Source organism: Biomphalaria glabrata, chromosome 10 (assembly GCF_947242115.1).
Source record: "Biomphalaria glabrata chromosome 10, xgBioGlab47.1, whole genome shotgun sequence".
NCBI classification, from domain to species: Eukaryota; Metazoa; Mollusca; class Gastropoda; family Planorbidae; genus Biomphalaria; species Biomphalaria glabrata.
Window position 1 is genome coordinate 14,327,165 of NC_074720.1, and position 21,306 is coordinate 14,348,470.

General features: G+C 32.6%; 2 protein-coding genes across 2 annotated transcripts; one reads left to right on the forward strand and one right to left on the reverse strand.

Moving 5' to 3' along the window:
- Positions 1–950: 950 nt before the first annotated feature.
- LOC106054372 (oocyte zinc finger protein XlCOF6-like) lies at positions 951–21,054 on the reverse strand. Its single transcript, XM_056044052.1, has 3 exons — positions 20,867–21,054; positions 9,237–9,591; positions 951–7,988 (listed from the first exon to the last, which is right to left on the reverse strand). Exons 2-3 carry the CDS (start codon positions 9,534–9,536, stop codon positions 5,961–5,963), a joined length of 2,328 nt encoding a protein of 775 aa, XP_055900027.1. The 5' UTR covers positions 9,537–9,591; positions 20,867–21,054; the 3' UTR covers positions 951–5,960.
- Positions 15,405–18,683, forward strand: LOC129928761 (uncharacterized). Its single transcript, XM_056044561.1, has one exon. It carries the CDS (start codon positions 15,405–15,407, stop codon positions 18,681–18,683), a length of 3,279 nt encoding a protein of 1,092 aa, XP_055900536.1.
- Positions 21,055–21,306: the final 252 nt, after the last annotated feature.

Sequence of the window (21,306 nt, forward strand, 5' to 3'; positions counted from 1 at the left end):
ACGCATATAAATGGCATTATAAAACAATTTGACGTCATTCGAATAAAAAGATTGTTAAACTACGTCTAGAGATTGGAAGATTAATGTTAATATTTACCAAAAAAAAAGAGACAAGAAAATGAGTCGTTGGTAAAGCTAGCTATGCTGTTGCTCATATTTTTAGTAGAGAAATGAAGCCGTTTTCTGACGCATGAAAAAAAAAAAAGATAATAATATCCCATTAATGAATGTAAGTACTAGATCCACGGGTTTCTAATCAAATAGTTTCAGGTCATTTTCATTTCGTTTTTTTGTACCTTTCCTAATTCCTTTATGTGGCCAGCGACACCAGTTTCGGAAATTAAAATGACCCTCAGGTCGATTTATGTTGAGCATCACTGCTATATTGGTACGGTATCTAGTGTAACTAGTGGCATATATTCCCAGTGACATTGCAAAGGAAGATGACTTTATTAACCTACAGGCCAGTTTTGGAAATTAATGCTTCACTAGGTTATACAATAAAACATATTTCTATGCAAATATAATATGAAAATATTTTTCAATATCATCAATGCAGTGCAATGCAACTTTGTTAACATTAATATATAAATTGGTAGTCTTGTCTAAAGACAAAACTATGAAAATGTTGAGTTTATTATACTACAATTAATGGATTTTTTTTTCTAAAAATGTTGAGTTCTGTTTAATGTTGTTGCTTTTTTTACCTGGAATTTTATTTTGGATAATTAATTCAAGATGTTTTAAGACTATATAATTTTCAAATAGTCTCAAGCAATTTTTGTTAGATTCCAATGCAAAATAGAAAAGATGTATATAGAACAGATGTATATAGAAAAGATGTATATAGAAAAGATGTGTATATGCTTTTAAGTGATTGAATGATGTTGATGTAAACAACCAATTCAAATTAAGTGAGACTAAAACTAGGGATTTAAACACACATGACACTTGGTGTCAAACATTTTAATTATGTACAAATAGTGTCTTTTGAAAACATTACAATTCTAAATTATAACATTACAACAATTCTAAATTATATCAACATAATTTTACAAGAATACTAAATACTAAAAATATTATATAACAAAAATACAAAAGAATAACAATATAATATTATAAGACAACTAATCTATAACAATATTAAATTTAAACAAATGTTAAATTATATCAACATTATATACAAGAATACTAAAGTATAGCAGATAACTATTGCAAGAAAACTAAACTACAACTATATTTAATTAGAAAACTACTAAATTACAGCAATATAAATTAAAACAATGCTAAATTACAGTAATATTATATTACAATTCACAAGTTTATGCTTATTAATGTAAAATGGTTGTTTGTGCCACTAAGAATTAAAATTCCAAATCTGGTTCTACAATAGTATTAGAGCACACAATCCAGATATTTAGATTTCTATAGGATTTTTATCATTTCCTTAACTCGTCAAAAATAAACCAAATAAAATGTTGCAATTAGAAGCTATGGGATAGTAGTATTTGTTGTAAATAAACTGTTACAATCTAAAAAGCCCTAATATGTTTTTCTTTAAATGTTGTACAGCAAGTTATATTTCTTAATCAACAAGACAACATTATTCCTCTGGTAATAAAATGAATACACCTATGCAATAAACCTTTTCATAAGCAACAGCAATTACTTGTTCAACAACTGAACAGAATGTTTTGTCGTGTCCCTTGGGGAGATACTGTTATTAAAATTTCTATTAATTTTCTATGCATTCTTCAACAAGATTTTATAATATTGATGACATTATTAAAAAGCTAACATCAAAGGCAAAACAGAAGGGGGAAAAAATGGTGATTCAAGATTTTTACTTTTGTGTATGCTGAATTATGTTTGTTCAAGTTTTAATTATTCACAAGAAGAAAATCTACTAAAACCATTACAACCACAATGATGAGTGCATCACACTTTCAAAAAATGACACACACAAAATAATTCCAAGTTTAGATATTAGAACTAAATGATGAGGAAAAAAAAAAAAGGGGTCAGAAACAACCAGATCAAACTCATAGTGGTTTGACATTTGATGCAACAAAAACAAGCTGGCTCAAATTTTTGGTGAACAATTGAAAGTGTTTGTCCTTCCACAGGAGCATAAGTTATGTCACATGAAAAAAAGTATTTCCAAAATTACTTGAACATATTAGGCTTTAGAAATACATCAAATAAAGCATTTCATATATAGAATGCCTTCAATGCTTGATAAAAGGATAATGTTTCAAAATATTAGTGTAATGCTTCCTTTGACAAAACAATCAACAATCGTCTACCTGCACTTGAATTTCCTTTATTTTAAACTTACATCACAGTTCTGTCTTAAGCCTACTAAATCAAAAGCGTGTGTATCCCCCAATTCTCATTAAGGAGGAATAAGGAGGAAGAAAGACTATTAACAGTCTTTGAGGCAGGAGGGAAACTTTATCAGTTTCGCATGATACCATTTGGTATCACGAATGGGGTGGCATGTTTTAAGCAAACTATTGATCAAATTATTGAAGACAAGCAACAGGAAAAAACATTGTTTATGTGGACAATGTGACTATCTTTGGACATGATGCCTCATCACTTGATAAAAGCCTGCTGCTCAGCAGTATGGAATTAAATTTAATGAAGTGAGATTGGCACCCAGCATGTCCGACTGTTGGGATACAAAATTTCAAAAGGTCAGCTGATCCAGAAAGTCAGAGAAAGGTTCAGAGCCCTGTGGGAATTACATGTACTGTTAATCTTACGGGAACAGAATATGGAAACAAATAGTTGGCCTACTGACTGATTATTCGCAATGAATCCCCAAAGTTTCAAACAAAATAAGTGTCATGAATTAGTGTTTGTTTACATTTGTTAGCCTGTGTACTGACCATATTTTGTGTTGTGATCTCTACTATGTGTGTAGTTGTTTGTCATTCAGTGAAACAAAGCTTTGAATGTAACATGGATTGTTATTAGGTACAACAATTTATTTCACTGCATCTGTCTAAACATGGATAGACTGCTTCGGCCAGATAGGTTTGATTTGGAACCTACCGCACCTCAAGCACAAGAAAAGTGGCTGCACTGGTACGAAACTTTTAAAAACTTTTTTGTCTGTAGTTACAATAGAAAATGTAGATAACAAGAAACTACTAATTAACTACATTTCGCCATTGGTGTACCAGATGATTAGCAACAAGGAAACATATGAAGAGGCAATTTAGTCACTAAACATCTATGTGCAGTCAAAGAATGAGGTATTCGCGTAGGTATTGATGCCTTTCTCCAAAAACGTTGCAGTCTATACAAGGATTGCAATTTCAAAGCCTTGACAGCTAAGCAACATCATGACGAATCCATATGTGATGCATTCATCACAGGAATAGCCTCCAACAGTATTAGAAAATGCCTCCTAGAGAAAACAGATTTTAAGTTGAAGGATGCATTTGAGGAAGCCAGAGTACTTGAACATGCCTACATTCGTTGTTGTACGAGTCACAGCCAGAAGCCACTTGTGGGCTACTACAAATGCTGTAAGAGAACACTCTGCTGATCCTGTCGCTCCCCAGTAGCCTGATCTACGAGCCTCGATCAATTCGACTCAAACAAATAAGAGGTAAACGGTATATCTAGCAAGTGCTACTTCTGCGGCAGAGGAAGACATCCTCGTATTGAGTGCCCCGCTCAAGAAGCAAACATGTTATCTGTGTGGCAAGAAGGGACATTTTCAGAAATCCTGCAAATCAAGAAAATATACAGCTTTTGCCCTCACTACGTTGCACTCTTTAGGACTAGGAAAATCAACCTCCTTGATTCTTCTCAATGTGGTGCAATTTAAAGCCTTGATAGACACTGGAAGCTGTGAGAGTTATGTATCAGCAGGAGTTGCCAGGAGTCACAAGTGGCCGATAAAAACCTCCATGGACAGAATATTTATGGCTTCTACTCACCTACCTCGAGTTACTGAAGGCCATATCTTTGCTACCATTCAACTCAAAAGATGAAACATATGAAAATATTTAACTATCACTTTTAGATGGATTGTGTTCAGATGTAATTCTAGGCTTGGATTTCATAAACCTACATGAGAATCTACAGATTCCTTTTAGTGGAAAAAGACCACCTCTGTGTGTAAGTACCCTTAGACCAGCTAAAGTAGAGGCGCCTTGTCTTTTTGGTAACTTATCACACAGACACTCACTACAGGACTCTGATTAATGCTGAGATTCAGAGACTACTAAAAGAAGAAGAGATACAACCTTCAAAATCCCCCTGGCTGGCACAGGTTCTAATAACAGCCAATGAGAGGCACAAAAGACGTATGGTTATTGACTATAATCAGACGATCAACAGATTTACGCTGCTAGACACCTATCCCATGCCAAGAATGGATGAATTAGCAGAGAAGATAGCACAATTTTCTGTCTTCAGCACTCTGGACCTCAAGAATGCATATCATCAGATCCCGATTAAAGAAGAAGAAAGGCCATTTACAGCTTTCGAGGCTAGGGGTAGACTTTACTTATTTATTTTATTTTGCTTTGACTATCTGTGGTTGTGTTATATGTGTACAATTTAAACGTGGGGTGAATGTTGTGAATTCGCTTATTTGATTGTCACCCCTTAGTGTTTGTTTACATTTGTTAGACCATATTTCGTGTTGTGATCTCTACTATGTGTGTAGTTGTTTGTCATTCAGTGAAACAAAGCTTTGAATGTAACATGGTTTGTTATTTAGTACAACAATAAGCCTTTTAGGAATAAACAATTTCCAGTCCCTGATGAGGTTAAACAAACATTTCAAGATCTAAAAGACGAACTCGAGAAAGCTGCTGTTTACACTATAGATTAAAGTCACCTTCTTACAGTAGAAACGGACATCTTTGAAATAGCTATATAGGCTTTTCTCAACCAAGATAGCCGATCTGTGGCCTTCTTTTCTATGATACTATGGCAAAGCGAGAGAAGATACTCATCGGTGGAGAAAGAAGTTTATGCAAAAGAGGAATCTTTTTGAGGAAGAGGAAACATTCCATGATCGGTAGACCATTCTTTTGTCAATGAACAGCGATCCATTTCCTTTATGTATGATAGACAAAGGAAAGATTAAGAATGAAAAGATTGAAAGGTGGAGATTAGAGTTATCTTGCTTTCATTATTACGTTGTGTACCAACCAGGTACAAAGAACTCTGCTGCTGATACTTTTAAAAGAAATCACTACTTATCAGCCGTCATGCAATGGCTTAACGTTACTGCACAATAGTTTGAGTCACCTTGGTGTAACTCGGAAGTTACATTTTGTGAGAGCAAAGTATTTAATTTGTTCCTGCAATGACATTAAAACAGACATTGACCAGTGCCCAATTCTTCAGGCAATCAATGGGAGAGTTAATTAAAACAACACAACCATTTCAAAGAATAAACATGGACTTTAAGGGGCTTCTTTCTTCTAATTCATGAAATAGATTTCTTCTATGATCAACAAATTCTTTAGGCTCCCTTTCACTTTAACCTGTCCAGATATTTCATCCACTACAGTTATCAAGTACCTCAATGAGTCATTTGCTATATGGATAAGGGCACTTCTATTTCCAAAGAAGAATAGAAGTATCAAAAATAAAAAAGAGTGGCTATGAGCAGAACCACCCCTTACAGGGGTGATGAGAAAATAGAAAGATTAAATGGCACATTTTTGGAAAGCTATAACATTAGCCTTATATTCTCAGGACTTGAATACATCTAAGTGAGAATTTATATTACACAATCCATGGCACTCAAATCAGTCATATCTGTGCACAGCAACAAACAAAACTCCACAAAACAAACTTTGTGAATTTTATCCTAGAAGTAGTTCTGGTACTTCTCAATAAACATGGTTAGCCAACTTGATTCTGTTAAAGGTTAAGCTTATAAATAACAAGTTTTATGAGATCATTTCTAAAATAGTTGATAGCTAATCTCCACCATTATGAGTCTTGTAATGTTTTTTTAAATGACAAGACTGAGAAAATGCTTTCTGACATATATCACATTTATATTGTTTTACCCCAGTATGCGACAAATTGTGTCTTTTCAAAGCTCCAATGAAAGAAAATTTTTTCTGACATATTTGACATTCAAATGGCTTTTCCCCAGTATGAGATCTCTGATGATCTTTTAAATAAGAAGACTGAGAAAATTCTTTGTGACAGGTTTGGCATTTAAATGGTTTAATACCACTATGCAATAACATGTGATGCTTTAAACGAGAAGAGGAAGTAAATCTTTTCTGACACATAAGACATTCAAAGGGTTTCTCCCCAGTATGAGATCTTTGATGATATTTTAAACCAGATGAAGCTGAAAATTCTTTCTGACATATTGGACATTTGAATGGGTGTCCCCCAGTATGAGACTTTTGATGGCTTTTTAAAAGAGAGGACCGTGAAAATTCTTTCTGACATATTTGGCATTCAAATAGTTTCACCCCAGCATGAGATTTTAAATGATATTTTAAATGACAAGACTGGGAAAATTCTTTCGGGCATACGTGGCATTTGAAGGGTTTTATCCCGGTATGCAATAAATTGTGTCTATTCAAAGCACCAAAAAAAGAAAATGTTTTCTTGCATATTTCACATTCAAAGGGTTTTTCCCCCGTATGACATCTCTGATGTTCTTTTAAATAAGAAGATTGAGAAAAATGTTTTTCACATATTTCACATTTAAATGGTTTTGGACCATTATGTAAAAATATGTGACTTTCCAAAAGAGGAAAAGAAGAAAATTTTTTCTGACATATTTGACACTTAAATGGCTTTTCCTCGGTATGAGATCTCTGATGATATTTTAAATGAGACAATGAAGAATAGGCTTTCTGACATATTTCACATTTAAATGGTTTCACACCAGTATGAGATCTTAGGTGAGATTTTAAATGAGTTGATCGATTGAATTCTTTTTGGCATATTAGGCATTTATATGGTTTTACCCCAGTATGTACTAACTTGTGTCTTCTCAAAGTACTAGGATCAGAATATTTTTTCTGACATATTTGACATTCAAATGGTTTTACTCCAGTATGACATCTATGATGTGATTTTAAAAGAGAATACTGAGAGAATTCTCTCTGACATATTTGGCATTTAAATGGCTTTTCCCCAGTATGACATCGCTGATGATATTTTAAACGATAGGGCCGGGAAAATTCTTTCTGACATATTTGGCACTTAAATGGTTTAACCCCAGTATGTAATAACTTGTGTCTTCTCAAACTACTTGAGTCAGAAAATTTTTTCTGACATATATGACATTCAAATGGCTTTTCCCCAGTATGGCATCTTTGATGTGATTTAAAATGAGAAGACTGAGAAAATTCTTTTTGACATATTTCACATTTAAATGGTTTAACCCCAATATGAGATCTTTGATGACATTTTAAATGATAAAGCAGTGTAAATTCTTTTTGACATATTTCACATTCAAATGGCTTTACCTCACTATGCACGATCATATGGCTTTTCAAATAAGAGGAAGAGGAAAATTTTTTATGACATATTTCACATTCAACTGGCTTTTCCTCACTATGAGTTCTTTGATGTGATTTAAAACGAGTGGATTGAGAAAATTCTTTCTGACATATTTCACATTTAAATGGTTTAACCTCGACATGCATTATCTTATGGCTTTTCAAATAAGAAGAAGAAGAAAATTTTTTCTGACATATTTCACATTCAAATGGCTTTTCTCCAGTATGAGATCTTTCATGGCGACTTAAATGAGAAGCATATGAAAATTCTTTAAAACAAACTTTACATTTAAATGGTTTCTTACTAATCTTAGTTGTATGAATTCCATATTTGATTTGTAAATTGAAATCATTCGAAAGTGCTTCTTGTCCTTTTTGACATGTTTTGTGGACCTGAATCTGCTGTTCATCTTCTTCAGTTTGTGAAAAATTATTATCTGGGATCTCTTCCATTTCTTGTTTCAAGAATCTTTCCTAAAAATAATATACAAACATGATAAAAAGAAATTCTAAAAAATCTGACTTTCACTATTTGCTTCCTGTCTCTCTCTTATTTATTTATGCATATTGTAACAAACTAATAGAATTTACAATACTGGTACTACTTAAGTACACCTGAAACACCAACATAACAATCAGAGAAACACTGGAGATATTCCATTTTAAATTTCTTATTTGATTGGCAGTGTATTTTTAAGTTTTGTCCAGTATCATTACTTCACTTCCAACTGATTTCTTATACTGGAAAGTTTATATATCATAAAGCCTCTCACCACACTTGCTTTGAATTTTAAATTCTAGAAGCTCAAGCTATAGTCCAAAATCTAGCAACTATCACATTAAAACCCACCACCACATGCAGATGCAATTAACTCCTAGTGGCTCCTCCCATACACACTCAATTTTGTGTACAGCAGTGGTAGCCATAAAGATTATTTGCTTCTGCTTTACATCTTCCTTAGCTAGCACTCCCCACCCCCCCCAATTTCTCATTCGCAATAAATATGAATAGCAATTTTATTTCTTTCAAAGAAAGGAATCTTTATGAAGGAGTGACAGCTTTGAAGTTTATAAATTGGTTATTCATTTTGTTCAACCTCTAATGGCTAGATTCAAACAATAATACCTACTTCCTACATTTTAAAACTGTAAATGCTAAAAGTCCTCAATGATGAAATACCTCTGCTTAACGCCCCACTGAAATAAGTTTGAAAAGTTACCCCTTATCCGCAAAGGTCCCTGACCCATATTATGTTTTATAATGTGTTGTTGTTTATTTAAACAAAATAAACACACACAAAAAAAAACAGGAAATAAATGAAGAGATACCAATATACCCTATTAACATTTTTAGACATTAAAACTTTATTTAAAATTATTTTTTTTTAAATGGAGAGTTGAGATTTTTTAACAGTTTATGAGTGCAAAAAGTTATTACAAGCATATGGATAGAAACACAAAAAAAACTAGACAAAATATCTTATTTTTAGACAAAATTGAATTTTTAGGTTAGTACCACATCTCAGTTTCTGAGTATATATATGAAGAATTATTATTGCCCAGAATTATTTCAGGGCTGAGGCTTTATTCAGCTTAATTTCCATTTCTTTGCCTGTCTTTATGCTCACTGTAAGCCACTCTCAAACCATTACAGTCAACTCAAATCTAAGAAAATCTTATTCATTTTTTTTTGTTAAGTTATAAATTAAACCAAAGGCTTACCTGATACTGAATTTCTGAGGGCCAAACTGATAAAATTGCTTCAGATTTTCGCTTTGTATTTGTTAATAGTTTCTGAGTTTGTTCTTCTGGAGGTTGCATTAAAAAAACTGTTTCTTCAACTTCTTCATTTTCAATGTTTATTTCCTTTTTCAGTTGAAGAGTGAAGTCTTCATTTGTATCTGTTGATAGTTTATGAGTTTGTTTTTCTGATGGTTGTGCTAAATAAACAGTTTCATCATTTTCTTCAATTTCAATTTTTATTTTAGGATCTGGAGTAAAGTCTTGTCCCACATTGGTCATTTTAGTTGTTTTATATATATATGTATATATATTATATAAAACTAGAAAGATGTTCCTGGAAATAAGGAAGTAAAAGTTACATACAGTATGTACTTACAGCGTTTTTCTTTGAAAAAATATCTATTGATGTAACAAACAAAAAAAAAAAAAAGATTTTTTTTTAAAGACATTTCATCCTTTATGAAATTGATGACTTTTTGTAAGACCTATTACTTTGCTCTTAATAATTAATGAATGGTAGATTTTTTAAAAAATTGAACATTTTTTACCCCGCTGGAATACTCAATGATGTATGTGTGTTCAAGCTATAAAATGTCTTGACATCCAGACCAAAATTAATTTTAAAGATTATTATAATTAAAAATTAAAACATAATGGTCACACCAGAGTTTTTCCTTTGTCGGCAATTAGCTATTCTTTTCCCAAAGATATATACATAAACTATCAAAAATCTAGGAAAATCATTAGGAGCCATTAATTATTAAGAACAGTGTCTGCACAGGATTTTGCTATCTGAATTGTAAAAATTCAATAGGAAAAAACATGTATTTAATAACTGGTTAAATAACTCCATTATAATCTGTTTAAGGCTACCAGTGTTGCTTCCCTAGTTATTGTTTTGTCTTTTTTACTATAGAAATACTTTTGATGTCATGAGTTTCTATTGTAACAGTACATGGTTTATATTGCGCATTTTCAAAGAACAAAGTGTCTGGAGAATCTGAAAGCTAAATTATAATCCTTAAAGGAAACTTCATTGCTTAAATAAAATTCTTCAAATGGAATCTGAATAATATCACAGCTTTCAAGAAGATCAAAGAATGCAATTTAAATTTAAAAAAAAAGCCTTTAGAAATAATAATTAATAGTTGAAGTTTATAGATCTAAATGCAAATGATTAAAATTGAATGTACAACATAAGCTAGAGAATCTAGAAAAAGGGGTTCTAACCAAAAAAGCAATTTAATTTTAAAATAGAGCTAAAATATTTTAATAATGAATTAAAAAGCCGAAGAAAAGTCAGTGATTGTATCATGTATTTAGTCGTAGAATTATTTTGAATGTAAATGATTAAAATGCACAACATTATTAGATTAGCTACAGATCTAAAAAGGATTCAACTAAAGAGACACACACACATGTAGATCTAGATCTTATAAAATACATGATACATTACTAAATCTAGTAACTATTGTCGCTATTGGATTGAAAAGCGAAGAAAAGTCAATCACTCAATGATTGTATAGAATTATCTTAAGCCTTTCGCCAGTGTAGTCTTTGGGGTGGTGATGGGGGGGATGAGAAAAGTGATCTTAGAATTATAGAATTCTCAGGCCAGAATTAGATCTAGATTTATATATTTATATTGTGTGTCTTAGGACCTGGTAGGTTGATGTACAATCAAATGGGGAATGGGTCTAGAATCTAGATCTATAGTAAAGAACCATTTCCACACGCAATGTATTTTAAATCACTGGTCAAACACCCCATCAATTTTGTCGCCTCGCTTGTTTATTTGGATAGTTAGAGAAAGACGTCTTGTTAGGATGCTCCATTTTCCTACACTTCCGTCACTTTTATTTTGTTATCTTCTGCAAAATAAAAGTTTTATCACGGATCAAAGTAAACTTGTCTGAAAACGTCTTTTTTTTCCTTCCCCAGAAAAACTCAAGTGGCTTCTGGGTTAAGGGGATATTGTAGAGCCATGATGCATCAGCCAATCAAAACCCTTTTGAAGTATGCTTTTAAAATGGACAGGAAACAAGTGTTTTTCACTTTTTCTTTTCTATCAATTAAGCCCAAATTAAATAAATAGTGGGGGGGGGGGGGGGGGGGGTCTGGTTCGGTTTACATTTGCAAGAATTGTAACACCAACCACATGCAGTAGAACAATGTTAAAATTAATTGCAGCTCTTCATGATAGAATTGCTGGATTAGATTATATTAGAATAGGCTTGGTTACACTAGATTAGGCTAGATTAGCCTAATATAGACTAGACTATTGACAAGACTTTGTGTCATTGTGACCTGTATCGATGTGCATGGCTTGAATAGATGGAATGGATCAGATCTGATGATCTGCTTTTTTTTATTTATATTTATTTTTTACCATTAGTGCAACTGAACAGGTTCTATGGACGTTTTTTTTTCCCCTGGTCGATGAAAATTTATTATGATAGATAGGCTAGACTGGGCTAGATTAGATTAAGCCAGGGCTTAGTTAGACATGATTAGGCTAGACAGCTAAGTTAGCCTATTTTTAACTAGACTATATTGTCAAGATTTTAAGACACCTAGATACAGACAATCTAGTTGCTGCTTTAAAACCGAAGAAAGAACAACCAAATAAGATATAAAAGAACACATTTTTAAAATTACATGGACAAAATAGATCCCCTCACCCTCAGCTAGAAAAAACAAACAAACAACAGATTTATTATATTATATTGAACATTTTGGTAATTTTTGTTTTTGTTTTTACTACACCAATGTGAGCATTGGTTACAGACTCGTTGTTCAGTTTCTAATTTATTTGCCAGTGCAGTCCACGTTCCAATAATTTCAAGAAATTGTAAAACATTTGTAGCAGCTTAATGCCAACATTTAGATCACGCTTATGCTAATGGGAAGCGTGGTCGAGAGGCCAAGTGCGCTTGAACTTGGCTTGGCTACCTAGAAGGGGGCTCGAGGTTCGACACCCGACTCGGGCAGAGTTGTGTTTACTGAGCGCCTAAAGGCAGCACCGAAAACCAACTCCTAGATACCCCCTCCCCCCCCACTGGTCCACACACAAATGAGATTGGACCAAAAGCGCTCTGAGCATGCTATAAGCATGAAAGTAGCGCTGTATAAAAGCTATAATAATATAATAATATGTATTCATGTAATATATTATTTAAAATAGTTTTGAAACAGCATGGCTAGACTTCCAAACCCATGGTGTTAATTGATTGATTGTTGTTTTCACATTTGCTTCATTTTTTAAAAACCCTTGTGATCATAATCTTAAAGGAGGATTCCTAAGCTTTTGAATGATACCACATTGTCAACAAATGAAAAGTCATGTTTTATTTAGAAAATTTACAGTAAAGTCATATATGTAAGAATGATTTTGCATTTACTATAATTTTTAAGCAAGCTTGGTATTTTTTTTTAATTGTATTTAGACCTAGATTTATGCTTAAAGTTTGTTATTTCAATATTTTTTAATGAAATTTTGTCCTCCAAAATTAAAAAAACCCTAACATGCTATTAACAGTTATAAATGATGCCAAATTAGGCAATTTTTCGAAATAAGAATGTCACGAGTCAAATCTGTGACCTATTTCGACCAGTTTCTAGAAGCTCGAGTTCAAACCAGTGCAAGTGTCCAGCGTAAACAAGTTAATTTTAGGTATCCAATCAAAGAAAGAGGTTAAGGGAAAAAATAGCACACGTCAGCTTCTAGAAGGTCAAAGTTACTAAAATAATTATCTGAGAAGGTTCCATGATTCTGGAATGTACGATCAAAGAAAGTATAAATAAGGGGAAAGTCAGTTAGTCGGGGTCCTCGCTCAGTTCTTGATTAGTAATAAGTTTTGTGATATTAGCGGGTCCATTAAGTAAAGTTTTAGTAGTTGAAGTTGAAGTTATACTAAGTGAAGTTTTATGTATCTTTAAGTTTTATTTATGAAGTGTCAAGTTGTTATTGAATTAAGAAGTTAATTTGATGTGAAAGTTGAAGAAGTTATTAAAGAAGTTTGAAGAAAATACAGAGAGATGTTTCTTTCTTCATTTCATTGAATTGTCAAGTTTAATCATATAATCCCCGGCAAGTGTGATGGTCATTTCATGTGAATTCATCAAATTATTAATACAATCCTTCGGCCAGTTCATCACATATATGGCACCTCCGATAAATAAGGCAAGGCATCGATGAATATATGCATCAGACAATAAAGGCGACATCGAAGAATAAAGTCGGCACATTCTAGCAAGTTCTACGAATTTCAAAGAAAAAGCCTCTAACGAATAATTCAAAGCCTCTCGTAACGACAAAGCCTCTTTCAGAAAACTTCAACAAGACATACATTCATTGCTACGAAAAGTATTTTATGATTGAAACTTCCAGTCAACAGGTCACATAATAGTTGGCAGAGAGAACGTCCTGCGGGAAAAATCTTCTATTTTAAGGTCAGTACCTTACATTTTACATTTATTAAGCTGTGAAAGCTACATTTACTAAGCTGTGAAAGCTATATCTACTAAGCTGTGAAGGCAACGTTACTAAAGCTAGTTGTCCACTAGTTTGTTTACAAATACTGACCACTTGCATTCCTTAGCGGAGACACCGATCGATATTTAAATAGGTCAGCCCTCTTTCACTTTTTACCTGTCCTACGTAGTCGCTGGTTCGCTGGCTAGATTCTGCTTGATGAGAGTGTTGGCAGAACATTTAAACACCTACATTTCTGATATCGTTAATTTAATACTATGGCGTCTCAAGCAGACTCATTTAAATTATATTTAAAATTAGCCAAGGACATTGGTATTCCACAAGAACATCAGTGGGAATGGTGTCAAAAGCAAATTAAAGAAGACAAAGAGGCAGAAGAAAGAAGACGTAAAGAAGAAAGAGAGGCAGAAGAAAGAAAACTTGAAAGAGAAGAAAAAAGACGACAAGAAGAAAAAGAGGAAGAAAAACAAAGAATTTTAAGAGAAGAAAAATTAAGGCAAGAGGAAAGAGAGGCAGAAGAAAGAAAACGTAAAGAAGAAAGAGAGGCTGAAGAAAGAAAATTTGAAAGAGAAGAAAAAAGACGACAAGAAGAAAAAGAGGAAGAAAAACAAAGAATTTTAAGAGAAGAAAAATTAAGGCAAGAGGAAAGAGAGGCAGAAGAAAGGAAACGTAAAGAGGACAGAGAGGCAGAAGAAAAAAGATTAGAAGTGGAAAAACTCAGACTTCAACTTCAGGAACAGGAGTTAAAATTTAAAAAAGAAAAAACAGAGGTTCAACCGACTTTACCTACTAGCAATGCTTTTGACAAGTATAAACCTTTATCTAAAATATTACCTTTTCAAGAAAATAAAGATAATATAGATTCGTATTTGATGAGGTTTGAGGAGTTAGCGAAAGCATCAGGCTTACCAGAAGACCAATATGCACACCATCTCTTGATTTTATTACAGGGTAAAGCATTAGATGTATGTGCACAAATACCATCTCATGAACAGCGTACTTATGCAGAAATAAAAGAAGCTTTACTAAGACAGTTTGGAGCTACGCAAAATGCTTATCGCAAGAATTTTTTTTTCGAAAGACCAAGGCAGGAAGATGATCCACAGTTGTTTGTCTCTGATATGGTAATGTGGTTTGATAGGTGGATATCTTTAGCCAATATTGATAGAACGTATGAAGCATTAAGAGACCACATATTGATTGATACCATTACTCACGCATATGCAGAAGATATCCAATCTTTCATAATCGAGAGAAATCCTAAAGATCTACAGACTCTAACAACAATAATACGTCAATATAAAACTGCCTATCCAAGTAAGCAAATTAGATCAGCAACCGATGAAAACTTTATTTGCTTTTCAAGAGATAACAGACCATTGCCATCTTTTCAGACCGACAAAACTTTAATATGTTATAAATGCAATACTAGAGGTCATTTCGCCTCACAATGTAGAGTGAAGGTCATAGAGTGCAGTTTTTGTCACATGAAAGGACATTTAGCAAAGGATTGCAGAAAGAAACATACTAGTATCAGTGACAGATCTAGTGACCAAGCATATTCGCAAAACAGATCATTAAATGTAAAGAATTCAACATATGGAAATAAGAAACAGGGTTTTACCAAAAACTCGAAGGCACATCACTCAACAATGACTGTTATCACTAAATCACAAGGACTTCAGTTTTATCCTGGATTAGTCGGTTCTCAAAGAGTACAGGTGTTACGAGACACAGGTAGCACTTCAGTTGTTATACGTGCAAATTTTGTGAGATCAAATCAATATACAGGCAATGAAATCGAAGCCACTGCTTTCAACGGCACTGTAAGTAAATTACCAGAAGCTTTGATACATATTACGACTCCATTTTTCAGTGGACATGTAGAAGCTTTAGTAGCTCAAAATCTACCTGTTGATCTCATAGTTGGTAATATACAGGGAGTGCGTGACTGTACTACACAAGATCTTATTGAATGGAACAATACAATAGAAATGAGTCAAGAATGCAATGTAGTAGTTACAAGGTCAATGCAAAAAGAAAAGGAAAGACTTGAAACTGAACATATTGAACACAAGAATTCTGATAAAGTTGTTCAAGAAAATAAAAATGATAAGAAGGCAAACCATTCGCATCTACAGACAAATGAACTTGAACAATTTCATAGCGAGGAATTTAAAGTTGAACAGAAAAATGATGAAACATTATTTAAAATGTTTAAAAAGGCTCAATCGAACATCAATCCACAAGAAAATAATGATCCTTATTTTAAAGAAGGACTACTTATGAAGAACAGTCAATACAAAAATAAAACTGTTGAGCAAATTATAGTTCCAAAAGTATACAGAAAGACCATTATTAATACAAGCCACGATGTACCGTTTGCTGGACATATGGGAGTTACCAAGACCAAGAAAAGAATACTTCAAGATTTTTACTGGCCAGGTATTACTAAAGATGTAAAGAAGCACATTAGTACCTGTCATATTTGTCAAATGAAAAGTCCAAAAGGTAACAAAATACAAGCGCCATTGCAGACAATGGAATTGACTGAGAAACCATTTCAAAAAGTAGCAGTTGACTTAATTGGTCCATTGCCAATTGAATCCAGCAGAAATCACAAATATATTTTAACTTTAGTAGACACATGTACTAGATGGCCAGAAGCTATTCCGTTAGTCAATATTTCTGCAATTGATGTTACCAGAGCTTTATCTGAAATTTTTTCAAGGACAGGGTTACCTGAAGTTATACTTTCTGACCGAGGTAGTCAGTTTACAGCAGATATAACTAAGACATTTATGGAAATGTACAACATCAAAATGAAGTTTACAACACCATACCATCCTCAAAGCAACGGGCTTTGTGAACGGTTTAACAAAACATTGAAACAAATTATATCAAAAATAGCAAATGATAATCCGCAGAATTGGGATCTCCTTTTACCAGCTGCATTATTTGCTTATAGAGAAAGTATCCAAGACACCACAGGATTTTCTCCTTTTGAAATGTTATATGGAGCTAATCCAAGAGGTCCTATAACTACCTTCAAAGAATCACTACTTAAGTCAAACCATGATGCATCAGATAAGAAAACCGCATTTCAGCATGTTCTCAATACAAGAAATACAGTAATAAATGCATGTGAAATAGCTAAGGAAGCAACAGCCAAAGCTAATGCTGCAAGTCATAGAAGAATAAATGAACATAGAAAACTTAGGTACTTTGAACCAGGTGACAAAGTTAAATTATTATTACCTGATAAGAAAAATAAGTTCTTTATTAAATGGCAGGGTCCATTTACTATTTTAAGAAAAGTCACAGATGTAGATTATGAAATAAATATCAATAACAGAAACAAAGTGTTTCATATCAACATGCTACAGAAATACAACGAAGCTACTGATACAGAAGAAGAAGACGATGAACTTGAAAAACATATTTCATGCTTAGCGATTATTCCAGAAGAAAAAGAGGAGGATATGGATGAATTAGTAGTGCCAACTACAACTTCTAGACAGACTGAAACCTGGCATGCTGTCAAACTGGACAATTTATCATCACAGAGAAAAAAAGATATAATGAATCTACTCCAAGAGTATGCTGATATATTTACAGATGTTCCAGGTAAAACAACCATTATAAATCATGAAATCAAATTGACAAGTGACAAACCTACCAAGTCACGTCCATATCCACTACCTATTCATTATAGAGATTTCCTTCAGAAAGAAATCAATGATCTTTTAGAACAAGGCATAATTGAACACTCGAATTCACCTTATGCTGCTCCAATAGTGCTTGTAAAACGTTCACAGTCATCATCGCCAAGAATGTGTGTAGACTTTCGACAGTTAAATAAAATAACATGCCTTGATTCATATCCAATGCCTAATCCAGAGGATTTAATGTCACAGTTTTCTGGAGCTAAGTATTTTACGAAACTCGATTTGACAAGAGGATATTATCAAATACCTATGACACAGGATTCAAAACAATACACTGCTTTTACTACAGCCTTTGGCCTTTTTCAATATAATTACATGCCATTCGGTTTAGTAAATGCTAGCAGTACTTTTAACCGAGCAATTCATAGGATGTTCGGACAACGAAAAGACACAGTGTCCTATATTGACGACATATGTGTGTTTCATAATACATGGGAAGATCATATTAAAGGACTCAAAGAAATCTTCCAACAATTGAAAGACAATGGATTTACTGTAAAACCAAGCAAAGTTGAATTAGCAAAATCAGAAGTTACATTTTTAGGTTATAAAGTTGGAAACAATTCACTGAAAACACAGGACGATATTATTAAACGAATTTTGGACATTAAAATACCTCAAACAAAAAAGCAGGTTAGAAGTATATTAGGACTTTGTAATTTTTACAGATGCTTTATTCCAAATTACGCATCACTGACAACACTTCTTACTAACCTTACGAAGAAAGGACAATCTAACACGATTCCATGGTCACCAGAATTAGAAGAGACCATAAAGAAAATTAAGTATGCTTTTGCACAAGAATCCATTTTGAAATTACCAGACAAGAAGAAGCGGTTTTATCTTGCTACAGATGCTTCCTCATCGGCAATAGGAGCATGTATAATGCAAGAATATGAAGGCATTCTACATCCTGTATTTTTTATAAACAGAAAACTATCTTCAGCAGAGACCAGATACTCGACCATAGAGCGAGAGTGCCTGGCGATTGTCTGGGCCATTTCAAAATTTAGCAAATACCTGTTGGGAGCACCTTTTACTTTACAGACAGATCATGCACCACTGGCATTTCTCAACTCTAAAAAAATGTCAAATAGTCGTCTGACACGATGGAGTTTGCAGTTAATGGACTATCAGTTTGATGTAAAGACTGTTCCAGGAAAATTGAATGTTTTTGCTGATACTTTGTCCAGATGTATTTAGATACTATACAATATATTGTTTATTGTTTAACTATATTTTGTTTTATGTTAGAAAAACAAATTTAATCATTTTTTATTCCATGTGTTTGTAGTTATTTTAATATTCAGATACTCTATCAACTCAAGTACCAGAGGAGATATAATGTATTATTCCGTTTTGTTAAATTTTGTTACTTTGACATCTTTTAGTTACACAAGTTGGGAAATGTTCATATTAATATATCAATTATTAATAATAAATGTATAGAACTAAGATGTATATTATCTAATATTAATTATATATGCTGAATCTGTACAACATTTTGAATTTTGTTTTATATTAATATGTTAACATAATGAAACATTTTTTTTTAATTTTTTTAGTTATGAGAGCAATTTTATCAATGTTTTAGGCATATGTTATATTGCTATTTTACGCATTTTATATTGCATACAAAATGCTAAAAAGGCAAGGGGGTAATGTCACGAGTCAAATCTGTGACCTATTTCGACCAGTTTCTAGAAGCTCGAGTTCAAACCAGTGCAAGTGTCCAGCGTAAACAAGTTAATTTTAGGTATCCAATCAAAGAAAGAGGTTAAGGGAAAAAATAGCACACGTCAGCTTCTAGAAGGTCAAAGTTACTAAAATAATTATCTGAGAAGGTTCCATGATTCTGGAATGTACGATCAAAGAAAGTATAAATAAGGGGAAAGTCAGTTAGTCGGGGTCCTCGCTCAGTTCTTGATTAGTAATAAGTTTTGTGATATTAGCGGGTCCATTAAGTAAAGTTTTAGTAGTTGAAGTTGAAGTTATACTAAGTGAAGTTTTATGTATCTTTAAGTTTTATTTATGAAGTGTCAAGTTGTTATTGAATTAAGAAGTTAATTTGATGTGAAAGTTGAAGAAGTTATTAAAGAAGTTTGAAGAAAATACAGAGAGATGTTTCTTTCTTCATTTCATTGAATTGTCAAGTTTAATCATATAATCCCCGGCAAGTGTGATGGTCATTTCATGTGAATTCATCAAATTATTAATACAATCCTTCGGCCAGTTCATCACAAAGAAAGTGGAAAAATTATAACTACCATAACAATCTATAACTATAGTATTAAAATCAATATTTCTATTATAGAGTAGTGTTAGAATTCTTTTTTTTCTATATTTAGGTACACAAAATATAAAAGGAAATCAGCTTATTAAGGCAAGTTTGAGCTCATCCTGATGATGTTAAATGAAGTCACTCCATGATGAAATGACATGTGGCGCCAGACATTAGCAATTCTGGTTGATAATATCAAGTAATGATTTAAATGCATTGTTTAATGGCTTATCTTTGATCAACCTACTGGAGAGAATGCTATCAAGGTGTTATTTTACATTATATTTATAAATATTATTTATAAAGCTGCTCGAAGTTTCTACCAAATGGCATTCTAGAAAAAGGATCGAAGTCAATTTACAAACAATTGGATTAGCTGTGAGTGTGAATGAATAGCTGCATGTGAAATGAAACATTCAAATTAAAAATCATATAATGGGGTAGCTGTTATGATGAGATAAAGACGAAAATTCATTTTTTCGATCACAGTTTTTTGGACCTCTACTAGTTCATTTTTCTACACACAAATAAAATGGCATAATTTTTCTCCTATAGAAAGATAAATTTGGTATCATTCATTATAAACCTCTCAGCAAGCTCTACATAACTGTTATGATTATGACAGATGATAACTAGATAGTTTCTGTTCTTATATAAATATATATATTTATTTTGAATTTTATGTCAAAGTACCTAGAATCTATGGTAGGCAGGACATAGTTAGATTATCACTGAAGTATTATTTAATTTTTTTTATTATTATAGGACTAGATCTCTACTGACTCAGTAACACACTAGTGACTAGTCACAGTGACAACACTACTAGTGACGACTAGTCACTACCGTCACTAAAGTAGTATAACTCATAAGACTAAGAGTACTAAGACTAGTAGTAGTAAGACTAATAAGTCTAAGTCGACCAAGTCAAGTATAGATGTACTACTAGACTACAGTCTACAGTATCTAGTTAATCTAGTGTCACTACAGTATTATAGCCAGTATTAGTATAGGTTTAAAATAAAAATAATAATAAAATAATAATTTAATTAAAAAAATAGTAGACTATATCTAGTCTAGAGACTAGACAGGTCTATATACCAAATACCATTATGATTATATACATTCAACATTGTACTAGATCCAAGTCTAGTACTAGATTAATTCACACCCTAGTTACTATGTTTTGTTTTACCATAGATCTATCTAGATAGATCTATAGTATCTCACTCTACTAGGCTACTATCTAGTATAAATCTATAGATCTAAGAGATACTCTAGATTTAGAACAAAAACTATATATAATCTAGATTACCTCCCATGTTTGACCTTGCAGTACGTGCCAACTTTCTTTTTTATTTTTCCGATAAGAAAATAGGTTTTCGTTCGCGCAACATTTCGTTTTTTTTTTTTTAAGTATAATTTTTATCACATACTGTCCTCATTAATAAAAAAAAATTAACAAAAGCAAAAAATAATAGTAATTAACAAAGAAACTCAGATTAGGCCTGATATCTAGCAATCAATTTATTATTATTTATTTTTTAA

What these genes read in the sequence shown, in the direction of transcription:
- LOC106054372 (XM_056044052.1), bottom strand. Translation starts at nt 9,536, where the DNA reads ATGACCAATGTGGGACAAGACTTTACTCCAGATCCTAAAATAAAAATT. An exon ending in CCTCAGAAATTCAGTATCAG is followed by an intron (nt 7,989 to 9,236) that starts GTAAGCCTTTGG and finishes TATTATTTTTAG; the next exon opens with GAAAGATTCTTGAAACAAGA.
- LOC129928761 (XM_056044561.1), top strand. Translation starts at nt 15,405, where the DNA reads ATGACTGTTATCACTAAATCACAAGGACTTCAGTTTTATCCTGGATTA.